The following is a 19,357-nucleotide window of genomic DNA, read 5'->3' on the forward strand; positions in this document are numbered from 1 at the left end:
GTCTTTAACACTATCTTTCACATCAATGACAACAGGCTGGTGACAATCAGCACTGGGATCTTGTGCAAGTGCACTGAACCAAAATACAATATACTTACCCAATCTCATCTCTGCCAAAACAGAGCCTTTACTGGAGAGTAAAATGTTTTATTTTTTTTATTTTTTTGGTCAACTCCCTTTAAAATAATGTGTCCTTTTTAAACCACAAGCAAGACGAGATTTGCAAACACAAAAAGAAAACTGGGGTTCATTTACCAGGGGTGTTGATGGATCTTTTTTCTTTGTCACAACTCACCAACCAGGAAACAAGCAAAGACAGAACACAAACCAAAGTCAACATCTTTGACCGAACAACACAAATTAAATCTTTTTGTTTTCAGCACCTCCCTCATCAGGCCATCTAACCATAATGGAAGAATAGTTGACTACCGTTCTGCAAATCCAGAAAGCAGTACACAATTGATAATGCACAGATTGAACAAGACAACAAAAAATAATAACAAAAAACAAACAAACTATAACAGTAGGCCTATCCAAACACTGCTAGTGGTTTTTTTTAATTATTATTATTTCATCTTTATTTTACCAGATATTCACTCTTCCTTGCAAAAAAGATGGAACATATACTTTTAATTACCACATCTTAATAGGTTAAACATATTATAATAAGGTAATAACCATCTGAAATGAATAAGCAGAGGTACTTTTTTAACCATATAATTTCTATAAACATATCCTCTTTAAGACTAGACTAGAGCATATTGCCACATTGTCCATTCTTAATAAAGAGATGTTATATTTACTAGCTAAATTAACAACTTATACATTGATTTCACATAAGACAATGGTTACATACAAATATCACAGTCTGTTTTTTTATTACTACTCTCATTTGCTCTTTAAATACATTTCGATTTCACAGAATAATATCAGTTGTACAAATGACAACTTGATTTTCAAGAGTCATCCATGCTTTTACTTACATTCTTAAGCATACTGCTGGTAAATGATAAGGCAGCACTACATAACCCTAGAGTGAGTGACAGCTCTTTCATTTAGATTTTTATGTCAACCTACAAAATTCAAAGGTGATTTTTATAACCTTATCTCAGCAGAAAACAATAGACACATAAATCAAAAACATGCATGCCCAGCAACCCTTAAATGGATGATTAGGTCTAGCCTCACTTGACAAGATAAATGTCATTTCACATACAAACCCATTACTTTAAACATACACAACCAAATAAATACTTTAAAGTAGGGTTATATTTGCAGCATATATATATATATATATATATATATATATTATCCTCTCTAATAATACTGTATCTACTCTATCACAAAAGTGATAGATAATATAGTTCCAGCTGCAGAGAATCTTCTAAAGATAGATCAAGGCAATGAACTTCAGTTTCTGAAGGGACATTTAAAACATGGAAACCACTGAAGGTTCTGTTTCTGAGTCGGTTATAAATCATTTGAACACATTCTGAGATTGTTCATCACATTACCAAGTCTCAGGGGCATACACTTCTAAATATACTAGTGGTACTTCATATGAAATCACATTTCTAATGGAACCACACATTCACAGCAAAGGCTGCGGAGACAAACACCACAGTATAAAATTAATACAAACACAATATACGCCATTTGTGACATGTAAATAGAACTGCAACTGCTAGGGAAAGAAGAACTGCACATACATTACACTGTGTTCAGTAGGTCCCAGTACTCTCTGGGGGTTTGCTTTGATACAGTGCTACAGGACTTGGTTGGCTATCAGTTCCAGCTATTCTGATTTGTGTCTTCTCAGATTCACAATACACACTTTATAAAAAGCCCTTTCATTTGCCAACACTGCTGTTGCCTTCAGTGCTGTAAAACCCAGTTTAAAAAATGTCTTTAACTGGTGCAAGGTTGCAAAAGACTAAAGATGGTGACCATAGTTATTTCACTTCCAAGCTCCTATTCTGAGCTTGAAATACACAGGTTCCCTTTCATTAATGACCAGGCCTGCACCACCAGAGAAATGACTGCACCAATGAGACCAGGGCAGTCATATAACTGGTGCTCTAGTGTCACTGAATTCTAGCATACCCATGGGAGTTGCACTTATAATACAAATCATGCAATGAACCTGCACACTTTCTGCTGAACTACCCCAGAATAAGACAAACACACAATTACTTCAGTAATGGACTGTCTCACTAAAGGGCCCTGCTGCCCTGCAGTGACTGGCTACAGAAGAGTGGCTACTTCTTTTCTGGAATAAAGATGTGCCCATACATACATGATATACAGCCCTTAGCCAAAGCACACATTTCTTTTAACTTTGCATCCCTTTGCTTCCATCGCCTGGGAACAAACAGAACTCCCTTGCAAATTATTTTACAGGACCAGAAACAGGTGGTATTCTCTTTAAAACCTGGCAGCTTGCAGCAAGAAACAGGTGCAGGAGCTTCTCAAGTGTAGTCTGCTTTGCTGGAAACATTATTACTACTAATTAGATATTCATGGGATTCATACCTTCTGTTTGACAATCATGTCATTGATTTCTTCAAGGTCTCCGACCGTCACTATCTGGGTTTTGATTACATGATGCAACAGGGAGAGCCAGTCTGTGAGCTCAGCCCAGGCTTTATTGAAGTCGGCCATGGCTGGCACTTCCATCAGTAGGGACGACGGCATTTCCAGCTTAGGGGTGGTTGTTTCCTTTGTAACCAGCGTCTGTGACAGTGCGGTAACAGTTTGACCTACAGTAGCAATTGAAAGGAAATCGTTAATTTTATTAGCAGGGAGCCAGCTACGAGCCATTTATATCTCTAATCCCTTTGTTATCTTACTGAAAAGAAAGCTATTAGAGAGAGAGAGAGTGAGTGCCTGGATGACACCATTCTGTCCACTGGTTACAAATAGTCAATTTCCATAAGTATGACCTTTGTTAAAAGTATGTATGAGAGAAAGAAAATGTGTGAGAGAGGCCTCATTAGTATTTTTTACCTGTCCCCCCCCCCCCCCCCCCCCCCCCCCCCCCCATTTCATTATTGTATCAAATCATATAATGAACAGTAAGATCAAGTCTACTAGAGATCTTAATATCACTTCTAACTTTTTAATTTAAATGTTTTCAATTTGATTGACTCCTCAATTACATTGTGATGAGTCAAAGGGATTTCGGTCTGTGATTCAGCCTCCTGACAGTAGGTGGCATCAAACCAACTCGGGACTTCCCTTACCAAGATCTCGTGACCATGGCAAAAGTCATCTTTTGAGGGGTGGCACCTTGGTGAAGGGCGGAAGTACGAGTATGTAAATTCCAGCCACTGGAGTCAAGTGAAGGATAAGGACACTTGTCAGTTGGGGATTGGTGTTCCACTGACTACAGAGGCGGGACATTACATACTAAAGGGAACGTACTACTGTGTTCGGGGTTGGTCCGAAAGTAAAATAGGAGGAGTAACGGGTGGAGGGAGAGACTAGTTTTGTGCAGCGGGATTTTTAAAAAAAAACAAAAACACTAACATTTGTCTTTTTTTGTTTATGTATGGTGTACCACGAAGACGATTAAAGACGAGTTATCACAATCTGTTTTGGATTTCACCCCTGCACTCCTTCCCTCACACCATTTTGTTTTCTTTTATTATTTAATTATTTTGTTGTGTATAGATAATAAAAATAAATTATTTTATTTCTGTACACATAAATTACTGTCTGGACATTCCATTTAATACACTCTCGCCTCACATACATGTATGAGGCAAGACTGATAAGTTTTCTCGAGTATCGAAAATGTGACTAATTGGGGTGTCCATGCTAAAATAACCTCATTGCATATGTTATTGAAACCACATTTCTAGCAATCAACCATGCAACTAAAAGTATACTGCTGCTCAGCTGTTTTTAATTTCATTATATTTGCAATGCAGAAGCCTTCATTTGCAGATGATTGGACTCTGTTACACACTAATAAATACTGTTTGCGTATACATATTTGAACAGTGTAAATTCATTTTCTTAAAAAATGTGTAAAGCTTATTTATGTATAATTCAAGCAACTACATTTTAATCAGAAACCATTATACAACCCTGCTTACTCATCTGTAACTTTATTATATACATAGGTGACAGGACCATGTTTTCTTTGTTACAATATGTATTATTAAACTCTTAAAATTGAAACCCCCAATCTAATTGACTAAAGTAGAATCACACGACCAACAATAGTTTGTCGTATTGCGGAGAAAACTGGTCTGTCACTCTAACAGTCAATAATACAGTCTGATATCACACACCAGCTCAGTGTAGCACTCTGACAAACCCATTTTTCTTTTTAAATACAAGCATGCAAAAGACACAGAACAATTTTCCATTTCCTTTAAGGGTTTCAAAAGCCGATTTAACCTGCTGTCTGTCCCTTTTTCTACCTGTTAGGCAAGAAATCCCCACACTGATCTGCTGTCAGAATATTGCATTTCATCTTTATATGTCTCATCAAAATAAATGAAAAATTAAAGTATTACCGGTGCAAAAGAGATATTTCTAAGACAGTACTATAATGAATCACTCCCCACAGCATTCACTTTAAACTTTGTAAACTACTTTGAAAATACTTGTTTTTCTGCTTTAAGGAAACAACTGTTACACCCTTTGCATCCTTTAATATCTAGGTGCTAATTAACTTTAAATGAGGAAATCTAAGCACATGCTGAAGTAAGCAATTTGTTTTTATTATTGGTGGTACTTTGTGGAAGTTACTCCTCCATTTAAAGCTGCAGCATTAAACATGTTTTTAACTAATCTTTACATGAATTTACAGGTTCTACAAGCTCAGGAAAGCTGTCTTGTAAAGCCTGAACAGTCTGAACAGGGTAAAAGCAAAATGTATAGTACTTGGGGTAGACAACAGATACCAATTTGTACTGATTTGTTGTCTCCAAAATCCAAATGCAAAGTATGAAAGTTATTTAAAATGGTTGTTATTTATTTACAAATGAAATAGGAGTATCAACAGCATGAAACAAAGACTAAACAACCAAGTATAGTTACAACCAAACAACTCACTAATGAAAACAGGGTCTGGCACCAACTGGCTTGGATTGGTGAGTCGAGTACATTAAAAAGAAAGTATGATGCAGGTTTTATTCACAAAGTAATTTAGTTTTTTTTTCACAAAGGCAATCCACAAAATAATTTAGTGTCACTATGCTACTTTTCCTGAAAGTAGAAACACCTGAAATATGGTTTATTTATAGTGAAATAACACTAACAAAACTCTTCTCTGAAATGGTTCTGAAATTGGACTGAAATGTATGCCACCTACGCAACTGCAATATTTTGTTATTGATTCTCTTCACAACCTTTTTTGTGTAACTTGCCATAAACCCAATACCTTGACATTAAAGGTTGGGTTACTACATTTTGGGTGTATAATGGAAATTATATTCATAAGCAATTATTGGATATGCAGAGAGTGAGTGATAGCTGGAGTTGCTATTGAAATGCAAGCCTGCAAAGTATTTGGGAACAAGAACAAAGCTTTTGGCCAATCAGAGTCACCCCTTCCCAGCACATATGCCCCTATTAATAAGATATAATCATTTATTTATGTTTTTAGTGTTTTAGATGTTACTACGCCACCTGGTAGTCTATCCCATGCGTTTATAACTCCCCCTGTAAAAAGGGTACACTTTTGAACTTACTTTTACTCAACTTTCATTAATGCCCTCTCATACGAAAGTTTAATACAGTGCTAAGTTTGAAGTAGTGGCTTGGGTTAACACCGTTTAGGATTGTATAGCAATTACATCCCCTTTTTCCCGTTACAATGATTTAATGTATTTAACTTGTCCTATTAGCTCATGCTATTCAGTCCTGGGATTAACCTTGTTCTCATTTTTGTAGTGAGGTATATAGTTGTACAATAACTTAGCCTACTGTAGCCAAACAATTTAACATCACATGAATTGCAAGTCGTCTTTCATTTTGGTCAATGCCTTTCTCGGTTTTAAAATGTACACATTCATTATTTTAACATACTGTGACGGACACTGCATGAGAACTTCTATTAGACAGGTCCTTTTTCTGTAGTCTTTCTGATTTGTCGGATGCATGCTTCTTATAACATGTATGATTTAATACCTTAAATATCTTCACAATCCCTGAGTCTTCAGAGCATATTATTGCTGTAATAATTATAGTAATTATACGAATAAAGCAGTTTTATTGTTGAATTTATCTGACATTCATCGGCTCCCATTTCAATACCTGTCTTAATCTGGCTCCTTATGCACTCACATCATTTTTGGGATGTCAATGCAATCTTCACTTTTGCCTCAATTTTAATGAAAGGAATGCCAGAAATTACCAGTTATATCCTATGGTTCTGCACAAACCATTGAAAAACCATGATAAAAACACTTATCCATGACATGAATAAATTAAATGATAACTTTTATAGTTCTTAATAATTAAGATGTAATTATAATACAATTACACACTACACATAAAAAATAAATGCTACAACTTTTCAGCCTATTTCTGAATCGTGCTTAAGTTCAACAAAATCATTTAACACTATTTACAAAGAAAAACTGCTTAGAGAACCAGCTTGTGCTTATTTCTAAAAGATTATGAATGGATTCTCATTATAACAGCAAGCTCTGAGAATTCAGCTCTGCTATCATTATACAGATTGTTTTGACAAACTCTCGAAATTATATTAATACACCTATGCCACATCAGTCTTTTTTTTTTTAATACTGCTCTCAGTTGGTGCTGCAGCACATGCTCAGAGACCTCAGAGATTCTTTTTGCAATGTGATGCCTGCAAATCGCATCTGAAAGCTTTATTAGACAAGTTTGTCTTTCAGCTTGTGTCTGATGTCAGCCACATTAGAAAATAAAACTTCTCACAAAAGTAGGTCTTGACCTTGAAAGATCTCCAATCAAACGGTAAGAGATTCAATTCGGCGTTGAGTGCTGCTGGATGTTAAACAGTGAGTAATGGCAAATAAATGCTTTTTAAACCAAGTCAACACATCACTTTCTCAAAGTGACAACATGCATTGTAATTATTTAGTTAATATTCACAGGAATCTTTCGTTAATGCTAATGCACACACACACACACACACACACACACACAAGGCATTTCAGCTCACACATGTGCAGACTCTAAATGTATTGGGTTAGTGTCATTTTGCCTCAAGTAGCATGCTTTACTCCACACTCTAATGTGGAAACAGTTAAAGTTCTTTGCCTGTCAACATTTCCATTTCAGGACATTTCCAAAGCAACACAGTTATGACTACAAATAAATTTGCTTTATGTAAAGATACACCAAAAAAAAGTTTAAATAGCTCAACTATAAAAGCTTTCTATGTCTCAGGTTCATAGGTTTGCCTTAAGCAGTAAACTAGAAAAACACTTTCATGGCTTCCCAATAACACATTTTCATGAACTGCCCTCCAACATCATAGCTATCACAGAGATTTGTAAACCAAATTTAATTGAAAAAATATGGCCAAGAAATAACGGGAAAGCAGAATTACAATTTATTAAATGTTTTAAATGCAATGTTGTCGTTTCACAAGAAGTGCACTAGGATGCATTAAGTATTTATTTGGAGTCTTCTGCACAGTACGGCAGTGGAGGGGATGCAGTGCCTCCTCAAAAGTGTGTGTGTGAATACGTTATATATATATAGTCAGCACTCACATATCCTACCCTATAACATTTTGACTTCAGTCACAGCTAACCAAGTGTGACACATATCTCATACACACACACGCCCACTTCGTACGTTAGTTAGTATAATTTCATGGTTGTTATCTTAATTTATAAACATAATCATAAGTGGTTGATCCTGTGTGCATTATAGGGATGCTTTTATTGTGGTTCAGCTGAAACAAGAGTACCTGAATCAAGTGTTTGTCACTGGTGGTAAAAAACATAATGGGGCGAGATTGGTCTAATGGCTGCATGTGGTTGTTAGTGAAGATGGACTGTAACATGAATTTCAATTAGCTGGTAACAATAAAGCGCTTTACTCTCTATTTCTCATTATTTGTTCTTTATTGCTTAACCAGGAAATAGCATATTATGGATGACATCAAATTTCTAAGGCAAACAGTGAAGGTAATTTTAATATTTACACACATTAGACCGTTTACTCATTGTCATTTGCAACGGGGATGGAGAAAAAATAGTGACACCTCGGAATGATAGGATCAAAGGATGTCATTAATCCATTTGTAAAAATGTTTAATATTAAATAGGAAGCTGAAATGTATGTCTGAAATGGGCTTTACAATGCTTACCTATGCTATACTATGCTTCCACCATGTATTATTACATATTACTGTGATTTTACTATGGAAAAACGTTATAATCCACCTCTATACGCCAAAATGCTTTATTATAGAAATAAATAAAAATATCTATTTGTATTGATGTTTTTTTTCAGAACCATACAACAGTTTATAATGAGAATCGAAACCAATCCTAAAAAGTTTACAGTTTGAGCAGTCTGATCTAAGATGATACTGTAAATTGAGAATTATACATTCTTGTCAAATTTTAACTGAACACAGATTTAACCTGGGTTCATGAAAATAAAATAGACAATTTCTCACTTATTTACCCAAGTTCAAATGTAAAGGGATTGTCTCTGACTTTCACATTTGTCTTTACTATAAAAATGAAAACTCAGATGTGGGACCAGCTTTGTCATACTAGCTGAAGATTCATGGCCTAACCAACTGAGCCATGACAAGCTAGTGTTAGCGGTATCACTATGCAGGAGTATGAAATCCCAGTGGTGTAAAAGATGAAAAAAAACATTTGAAAAAAGGACAATTTATAACAAGGGGGCATTTGACCCATCCATGCTCATCCAGTTCCTAGTAGCTGACTGATGTAAAAACTATGTCAAGTCAAAAGCAGCCCAATGATTTAGTATCAACAACATGGCCAGGTAACCCATCTTATACTCTACTATTCTCTGTGTGAAGAAATGTCTCCTAGCCCCTGTCCTATCTCTCCTTATTTCCAAGTGTGTCCTCTGGTCCTGGTTTCTGTGATCTGCTCAAAATACTGGTTGAGGTTAACTTTGTACAATTTAAAAAATTTCAATCAATACCCTCTTCTTTGTTCTACCTAGGCAACATCAATTCGGACAGAAGCATAGACAATACAGAAAGAAAACAGAACTACAGTAAGCATATGTTGTTAACTTACTGTATGCCCCATAGGAGGCAGGAGGCAATCCCTTCACTTCAATCCATATAAATCCAACAAGCAATCTTTCTGGCAATTTCCACAATACTGTTATTATTCACCCGTAACTTTACCCTAACCCTTCTGGAAACCTACCAAAACCACTGAATTGAAAACCAATTGAAATGTCTTCTCTATTTTCTACAGACACCTGATTTAGCCTGCGTAAGAGGGCCAATGTCAAAAACGGTGCTATTACTGTACATGCTGCTGATCACTTTTTCCACAAGCGTTTCCATTTATTTCCCCAGCACAAATGCCAGCTGAAGCTAAAAGTGTGAGAAATAAGAAACATTTGTTTAACTTAGCCTGGAAGTCACCATAATGCTTGACATATTTTTTGGACTGGAATCAAAAGTATGTGCAACCAGGCTAACAAATTTTAATGACAGCAACAGATTGTACCATGTCATGTGTTATGGCAAAATATTGTTCAGTGCCTAGAATAGCACTAGTTTTTCTTTGCTTTTACAAAAAGCATTATAAGGTATAAACAAAATAATTATTATGTGTATGGTTGCATAGTTACAATGCAACAACATGCTTAAAGAAAATTAAAATGTTGGCACTTGCTAACATTTTTTGTAATTACATTGCACCTTCACATGTGGCTGTGCAATTACATTGTAATTACAAGACAACTACACATGCCAGTATACTGTAATTGCAGTGTAATTACAGACAATCAATGTAAAGTGTTACCTGTTATAATAAACACCACTATACCATACACATTTTACTCAGTGAGTAAATATCCCAGTTAAACTGAAAATACGAACAAATTATGAATCCTTAAAAAAAAAAAAAAGACTTACAGACACCAGTGGAGATGACCCTTGACGCCTCTGGTTTCCCTTTCAGCTGCAGAAGTAATGTATTGATAGCTTTCCAATCAGAACTCAGGTCTTCAAGCTTTCCCTAAAAGATAAGAGACTTGTTAGAATACAGAACGTCCACTCACTATTGTTAGAAAAATGGCCAGGTACTCATACATTGTTATCAGCTTTTTATGTTTTGGGGTGTCTGGTAATGATGACTCCATGCAGTTAAGTTGTTACATTCTGTTTTATTCTATTTTATTCCTTTGAACTTGACCATGCTGGTAAATAGAACAACATTTGTTGAATGGACACACATATATACATTTTAGGATAATGACAACAAAATTAAGAGAACTGGAATGAGCACTTTTTATGAGAACAGAGTGGTTTAAAATTTAAATGAAAGATAAATGATGGTGTAGTTCAGAGCTCGAGTTAGGAATTCCTCCATATAACGTCTTCCATCTTTGAAGCACTTCAGTCATATACAAATCATAATATAAATGTAATCAAAAAATGGTTTGTTAGACAGCATATAATGATTTATCTAGATTTATTAACCTCAATTCATAGCACTGAAATCCAAAAGGGGTTTCAGCCTGTCTGAAGGGGACTGGTATAACCAATCTCAGATATTATATCTTGGAAAAAGCAATTATTCCTCATCTTATTTATACACGTCGTAAAAGCTTGGAGTTAGACTGTTTAGAATTGTTTTTATAGATACTTTGATGAAGATAATATTTATTGGTTCATAAACACAGCAACTACTGATGATTAAAAAGAACTAGCAATTATCGGGCTGCTGAGATGTGACCAGTGGCATCTGTACTTGATTCACACACTGCATAAAAAATAATATGGATAAAGATAAATTGATAGGTAAATGATACTGCTGATTCATTGTGTAAAATCCCTTATACTGTATATAGTCAAGCTTTTTGGAGACTGATTTAACCCAACCTGCCAAAGGAAGAAAATGCATTGTGGGTGTGTGAGAGAAGATGGACATGGAGTTAGTAAAGAGCACTGCAGTTATTAGTTTATGCTGTAGCAGCAGAACCTTAGAAAAAGAAAATATACAATCTGAATGTATTTCATGAAGTGTCACTCAGTACCAGGAGGCAAACTCTGTAAACATACTGTTCCTGAATATCGGTGGCTTGTGTAACCAAATGTATGATGTTAAAACAGTAGAACCTCAGAGTTACAAATCCCTTGGGAATGGAGATTGTTTGTAAGTATGAAATGTCTGGAACTCTGAAAATCAGTTTTCACTATTTTTAATAAATGTGTACATCTGCACCCTCAAACTGAGGAATACTACAAGGATACAGCACAGTAATGCAGTACTGTTATGGTTCTAAAGTCTTCAAAACAAAGTTTAAGTTACAATGGCAACTCAAATGTAGCTTTTTTCCATTTATAGTTCTGATTTATAGCCGAGATTTAAATGTCTAGGAAAACCTGGGTTAACATAGTGCTTGTTTTTATTTTATTTTAAACAAAATGCATTCATGTAGCTTGCTCAGTCATTCAGCCTCATTTGGCTTGAAAAAAAAACAAAAGCAAAAATCTGTGCTTTGTTTAAAACTAAAATGTTCCTATTAAAATTGCTTGTTCTTGCTGTGAAATCTGCCTCACCTTTGTCTGGATACATTTGTTGGTACAGTAACGCCGCTTATAGGAATGCCTATCTGGATGCATTGCACGCATGGTTGAGTGATTACATAATTACAGCTAAATGTGCAGTGTTCGGTTGACCGGTCAGTTCGTACGTTTTGTGTTTGTAATTCTGAGGTTCCACTGTACCAAGGCCTCTTGGCCCCATTGTTCAGTGAAGTATTATTCTACCATCATTACTCTGGCAAAGCAAATACGTTATCTGCATTACTGTACGTACTCTGTAGGACACACACTAGTATAAAGGATGTGCACAGAAATATAGTAACGCTATCTGGTAATACAGTGCTCCAGTAATAAACTCACACACAAAATAAATACCTAAAAAAAACAGTGACATTTCTAAAATGAAGACCATTAACTTCAAACATTAGCAAATGGTTAACAAAACAATATTATTGTTGTATATTGAAACAAATAAATCCAACTGTCAAAAGCACTTTGAGCAGTTGTGTTCTTTCAGCAATCGTCGTTTTGGACAAGCCTGACTAGTCTTTGTGTTGATGTAATTAAGATGTTTCTCTATGCGGGAAGTCAAGTATTACCTCTTATTCAACTCCCCTGAAATAAATGTGAAATAGAACGCTAGTTAATTGAAACTAAGCTTAAAATCTAGACTAACCAGAGAAAAAAACTGCACAGCCGCAAGGCGCGAATGGAATGGGCCTAACCGTGCGTGACTGAAAGTGAAAATATGACTAATGATGCTGTCATTTTGCAGCTCGTATCTGAGGAAATGGTAGCTGGCAGATTGTAATTGACCTCTTGTCGTCTTGTCCGCAGCAATTACATTATGCAAAAACTAGGGACCAAATACCGATTTACCAAAATTGAATTCATTAAATAAGAAATAATACACTGATGAAGCAAACACTCTGATGCGGGAGGTGTTGCGTGTGTGTGTGTGGGGGGTTTGGCAGAGGAGTTCATTTATTCAGGTCTAACGATGTAAAATCGACTAAATAATTTGAAATGCAGTCAAATCATCTATCACTTGACATTTATCAAAAAGTAAATAGTAATAATGATGGGCAAGTATATTAGACTCTGCAGTTAAATTTTCAGAAAAAACTGAAACAAACAAACGTATATGAAATGTTTGATTGTCAGCATCAAAAAAGTATTTTTAATGCACAAACACTCATTGCCATAAAGACAACAATGCAGACACTTAATGTATATGAAATAATATTTGTATAACCAATGCATGTAGGAAATCTGTGTATTGAACACTTTAAGAATATGCTGTATTGTGCACTCACTAACGTTAAGTGTTATTGTTATTACTTGAACTTAGCCAGTACTTAACCAGCGTACAGTACTTCTAATGAAGATGTGAGGAAGTAAGACTAAAAGGGTTCTTATGACATCAGCAAAACCCAGATGGCATAATACATAAACCATTATGTTTAGTATATATACTGAACAAAATCATACAATATAAACCACAACCATGTAATATATAATAATCTGTACAAAATGCAATTGGGTATTAAGCATGTTTTTCGTACTAAATATGTACAATCATACTATTTCTATATATAACACTGCATGCATAGCATAGCATGCACTAGCAACAACAAACATACAGAAATTAGACAAAAAAACATACTAGAAATTATAGTAGTAGACTATTTTGATACTGCTTCCCACTAAAATAGCTGATACAGTTTATAATTACATTTTCAACACAAAGTTTTCCATTCCAGTTCAGATATTAATAAGAAGTGATAGCTGTGGTCTTGTTTTGTCTGACCATTTTACAATGCGGTTCAGGTATTTTAGTAGGTGTTTTTCAGCCCATGGTTGTTTGACTGTTGTTTGCAGACATGTTAAAGACCCTACTGTTCAGAGCATTTAAAGTGTTGGGAACAAAAGCGTTTAACCATTTAACATGATGGAAAAAAAAATGTACTATCTCTGCTGTGTGCTGCAAACACAACTGCATAGCGTTTCTTGAGAAAACAAACTGCTTTATTGTTGAAATGTTTGTCTCCTTGATGGTTTCAAATACTATTCCTTTTTAGGGGAGCACTTTGCATCCTAGTCACAGACACTTAACAAAGGGGTGATAATATACTTTCTCATAATCAATGCCTGCTAGAAAAATAAAGTCATAATGTATTATTCAGATTATTATAATTGTTTCCCTACTCTGACAATTTACAGTGGACTACGAATCTGCTGATTTACACATTAACAATTGCTTTCAATAAATGCATGAATGCTGGTGCACATCATCGACTTCCATGGTAAATGTTACCAGCACCAGTGGTCTGTGCAAAGTGTTTGATGAGCTGCATTAGCTAATGAGCCATAAACCACATTCTAATGTAATAAGGTTCACAGACATATACAAATAATAGTGCTGTTGGCATATGGTGTTGCTTCATGCATTCTTTAGTGTTCATCCCGATTGGAAGACGGGTTTACAGATCATACCACCCAATGATAATGTTGAGTCAAAGCAATGGATATGAAGTCGGTATTTGATAAATTCTGATTGATGCGGAAGGCAGAGATATGTAGGAGTTCTGTGGTCTGGATTAGCGCTGGCACTGGTAATGCATTTTATTTTATTTCTGAAAATGCATTACCTTTATTGGCTGGGTGATTGGATTTTGCTTGTACAACTGACTGGCCTTTGATAAGACTGCTTCCACATCTGCTTGTTTGGCTTGAGCTTCGTCCTCAGTTTCCTGAAAAACAATAATAATAAATAATAATAATAATAATAATAATAATAATAATAATAATAAGGAATAATGTATAAGGCTGTAATTCAGTCGAGGGTTTCTGGTGACATAACTTGAGAAACCCGAGAATTACAGTCTTATATGTACAGTTTTGGTGTATATTAGTTGTTATAATACATGGTGATAACAGAACTAGTAGAACTAGCAGTGTTTATTTTTTACCAATTATTTTGAAACTTCAGTATTTTTTTATTTTATTAACTTTTTTGGGGGTGTGGCACAGGAAAACAACATGTATTTTTACTAAGAATTGTAATAGAAAATTCACTTTGCTTTTTGGAGGGTGGAGTTGGGTGAGTTCCTTGTCACTCAAAAGCCTCTGCTTTCTGAGGACCATCCATCTAAACCGCATAGCATCCCATGGAGGGCATGTGGCTGAGGCCATTACTTACTAAATGTATGTCGCTTCTTAAGAGTACTTGTGTTATTCTACTCTGCCACAAATTTCTCCCTGTCTGCGGATAAAACAAGTTTGTTTTTAAAAATGAAGGTTAGCAGTTTTATCATCAACCTTATTATGCACAGGTCTCACGCCATCACCTACTCTTATTATACACAGATCATGTTCAACAAATTATTGTTTAATAATAATAATAATAATAATAATATAATAATAATAATAATAATAATAATAATAATCAATACTGAGCTCAGAGATTATCTCTTAGTAAAGCGCTGTGGTGCACACATGACTTACACTTGAAGCTGCTACCAGATTACAGTGAGGCAAGGACTGCAAAAAGCAGGAAAAGGTGCCCCATTTAGGGCATTATTTCCAGACTGAAACTGTATTACAATTTAGTATCTGTCTTGTTTTTTTTGCTGCATTAGAACAAGTAGCCGCCATCACCAGATCATTGTTGTAAATGAAATTCTGCACAGCAGCTGAGTTTTACTAGTCAATTTATCAACTGGGCATTAAAGAGAGTGAAGAAAGAGACACCTGTCCAATGGATGAAAATAACATCCTGTTGTCCAAATGCAGGACTGTATATTAGTAACACAGATTACAGAATGTTGTGGGCCTGCAAATTGTAAGTGGTCCATAATTTAGCGCCTGTGCAGTATTTGAAACATGGGTGGCAGGCCTCAGGGGCCACACTGGAGGTATTCAAAACAAAGACCTGTTAAAATGGCACAAAGGCTATACATGACATCACAGATCAGCATCTACAATGAATAGGAAGCCTTTTCCATCATGCTTCATTTCCACAAGGAAATTAAGTGGCCATGACAATGACCAGAGATCTTTGAACTCCTACAGTGGTCTCAAAGCCAACGCATTGCTGAAGATGCAGTTTGAGTCAAGATTACAAATTAAGCCTCAAACACAATCTGAATTGTAAATACTGTATGAGACTGGAAACTCAAAAAAGGGCACACTAAATTCAATATTTTGTTTACATTTGTCAATGGGTTTAGCTAATGCACATTCTTTCAACATTTATTTTCAAAAAAAAAAAAAAAAAAAAAAACATCTGGTATCATTCTAGGTAATGAAGCTACCAGTTCGCAAGCCTTTCAGGTAGTATGCAGAACTTCCTAGGTTTTTTTCACTTCAGTAATGTCTTTGGGGTCAAATGCCATTAGGAGAAGTAGCTTGTTGGTTTATGATAGTAAAGTATACATGTTGAATGGGGGAGAAAATTCCACTGACTTTTCAAAGTACAAGTACCATATACCAGACTAGGGCGTCAAACTGTCTTTCTTTAACTTAGTATAGGGTCCTTCCAAACCTTTACATGAGAACTACATAGCAAATGGAAGTTACAGCTACGATTTCTTGATTTAGCTATAACCCCTTTAAAATGGTAACTTGACTGAACAAAACTGAATATAACATCTATATTTGAAAGCCTACATAAGATAACACTCAGAATAATCTTTTCTGCTGTAAATTAAATATAACGTATTTAAAACTCTGTCTATCAGCTTGTATGTGTGACTGTCTGTCTGTCTGTCTGTCTGTTACCCAAATTCCCTGAATAATATGGTTTAGTTTGGCCTGGAGCATGCTCCATATTTCATGAAGGTAAATAAAACACAGTGCTGGTGAAGACAGTATGTCCTCTCCATATCATGACACAATGCTAATGCAAGATTCATAACCTTTTGGCAGCCCAACACCAGAGTTCCACTTCTGCTTTACCCGGCTCAGAGGCTGCAGAATTGGCATAGTGCAGTACAGATGTACATGATACAATGAATAAAGTTTGCTGAGAAAGTACGTAAGAGATAACTTTAGAACTGCACAAAACCAGCAGTGGATTTAGAGTTTTTAAAAGATAAGAAGGTGTGTTCAATAAATATGAGTATTTATGAAAGGTTGAGTTATTATTTAAAAGGACAGAAAGTTATTTTTTAAAGATCTTTTTAATGATCATGATTTCAACATTTTTTAGACTGGCCTATATAAAGTACAGGTCTATGTCATTTTGATCACAAGTACAGTTTGGTATCAGTTTCATTCACTAGAGGCTAGTCTGAGCTTTATGATGTGAGGTTCAGACTCAAGCACATTCTTTACTGTGTTGATCCCTTTGGATTCCATATAGAATGAATTGAGGCAATCAATTACTCTGTGGTAAAATGCTATAGGTATGCAGCGTGGATATAACGTTTTAGAAACATGATTGAAACGAGTAATACAGGCCATGAGGACGACTCACAGAAGTGGAATAAAAGAGTAGCGTCATTAAAGAGAAATGTTCAAGCCTACTTCTACAATAATACTGCACACCAGAATCTTTCCTTCTTTCACTGTCTCATCACTACAGAAAGAAGGTTAAGCAGTACGCCACATTCCACAACAAAATAGACCACACACAAGTGAAGGTTACTCATGAAGATATTAAAACTGGAAGGAGAAAAATGTAATAAGAATGTTTGTAACATGCATTCATTGCATCAACTGCCAATCCAAAATCAGAGCTGTCAGTATCATGACAAAATCAATCATCATTCTAAAATCAGAGCTGTCAGTATCATGACAAAATCAATCATCATTCTAAAATCAGAGCTGTCAGTATCATGACAAAATCAATCATCATTCTAAAATCAGAGCTGTCAGTATCATGACAAAATCAATCATCATTCTAAAATCAGAGCTGTCAGTATCATGACAAAATCAATCATCATTCTAAAATCAGAGCTGTCAGTATCATGACAAAATCAATCATCATTCTAAAATCAGAGCTGTCAGTATCATGACAAAATCAATCATCATTCTAAAATCAGAGCTGTCAGTATCATGACAAAATCAATCATCATTCTAAAATCAGAGCTGTCAGTATCATGACAAAATCAATCATCATTCTAAAATCAGAGCTGTCAGTATCATGACAAAATCAATCATCATTCTAAAATCAGAGCTGTCAGTATCATGACAAAATCAATCATCATTCTAAAATCAGAGCTGTCAGTATCATGACAAAATCAATCATCATTCTAAAGCCAGAGCTGAAGAATGTCCATACCATCATCACCATTGGATAAACAGTGGGTCTTGATTGACTAATTGACGGTCTATCAAGCCCCACCATCATGTATATAAAGGGAGAGGAATCCTTTGTTAAGAAGAGAAGGCTCACTGAACAGCCATGCTCAGTGTGAACGGAGGGAAAAGGTCAGGTCAAAGCGTGGGGGGTTGATTTACATCTGAGTTTGTTTGAAGCTTTTATTTTGGCCCCTGAGGCGTGTTTATCTGTTTTTGTTGTGTTTGTAAATAAACGTGAGCCTCAGCACTTTGACTGCAGCTCTGTTTCTGAGTCTCTCTTCTGCCGGTAACCAGCCTTGACAGTGACTGTCCTGTCACAGTACATTCATAATAAGACTGTCACACAAGAGGCAATTCCTCACAAGTGGCAAGTGTTGTAAATGCATTTTTTGTTCAATTTTTTATTTCGTTGCAAAGATAGTAATCATACCCTCTTCACTCACCGTGCTTCCTGGTTATTAATAGAAGCAGAAATTAATTTTCTTTACTTAAGTGTTCATTGCTTAATCAGAAATTCAATCAATGATTTTTCAATTCAGCAGAGCAACTAATTCCCAGGGATGATAAAATTAATAATAAAGGAAGTCTCTGCATTTCAGACTACAGCCTATTACTAGACCTATTACTGGTTGCAATATATATATATATATATATATATATATATAGATATATATAGACACACACACACACACAATAACAGAAGACCTTGACAAGTAACTCACAGGCCAGTGAAGTATAGTCTTCATGAGAATCACTGAATACCTTAGGCCTTGTTTTAAATACATTTATTCTAAACCTTTATTTTGTTGATCACCCTTTACCAAGGAAGTCCAAAAAATACATTTCATTTCCAAAGGGAACCAGGGTGATTGAATGATAAACATCATTAGAATGGTGAATGTACTGTAAAGCTAGTGAGCACAGATAAATTAAATCCTAAAACGCCCCCCCCCCCCCCCCAATAGAATAAAGGATATAGTTATACCAACATGTATGATCAATGGTATGTGCGATGTTACACAAAGTAGTACATTAACCCTATAGCAAACAGTTGCTAGTTTGTTGACTGTACAATAGGTAAAAGAGGGACACAATTGTGTTTCCTAGAGTGCAACATCAACCAGTATAGATCTCCATGCCTAACTCTCAAGATTATCAGTTTACCCAATCTCTTTTGTGGTCTTGCATGCCAGCAGTTATGTCTGGCCTTGTCTATGCTCCTGTGACCTGACATGCAGCCAAGCTTTCTTTTCTTGGTTTTATACATGAATAAATAGACACAGATATGATCAACTATAACTTGAAACCCATGAGTCAGCT

The 19,357-nt window shown here is 35.5% G+C and overlaps 1 protein-coding gene across 7 annotated transcripts in view; it reads right to left on the reverse strand.

The window, feature by feature from the left end:
- The window catches only part of LOC121327814 (dystrophin-like), a 222,876-nt gene that overhangs the window by 178,758 nt on the left and 24,761 nt on the right, over positions 1-19,357 (reverse strand). For all 7 annotated transcript variants that reach the window (XM_041272024.1, XM_041272029.1, XM_041272027.1 and 4 more), the window contains exons 5-7: positions 14,383-14,484; positions 10,097-10,199; positions 2,533-2,759 (exon numbers count right to left, since the gene is read on the reverse strand). In XM_041272024.1, the coding sequence (XP_041127958.1) occupies positions 2,533-2,694 (162 nt within the window). In that variant the 5' untranslated portion in view covers positions 2,695-2,759; positions 10,097-10,199; positions 14,383-14,484. The remainder of the gene's footprint in view (positions 1-2,532; positions 2,760-10,096; positions 10,200-14,382; positions 14,485-19,357) is intronic.

This window comes from Polyodon spathula, chromosome 15, assembly GCF_017654505.1.
Source record: "Polyodon spathula isolate WHYD16114869_AA chromosome 15, ASM1765450v1, whole genome shotgun sequence".
Taxonomy (NCBI): domain Eukaryota; kingdom Metazoa; phylum Chordata; class Actinopteri; order Acipenseriformes; family Polyodontidae; genus Polyodon; species Polyodon spathula.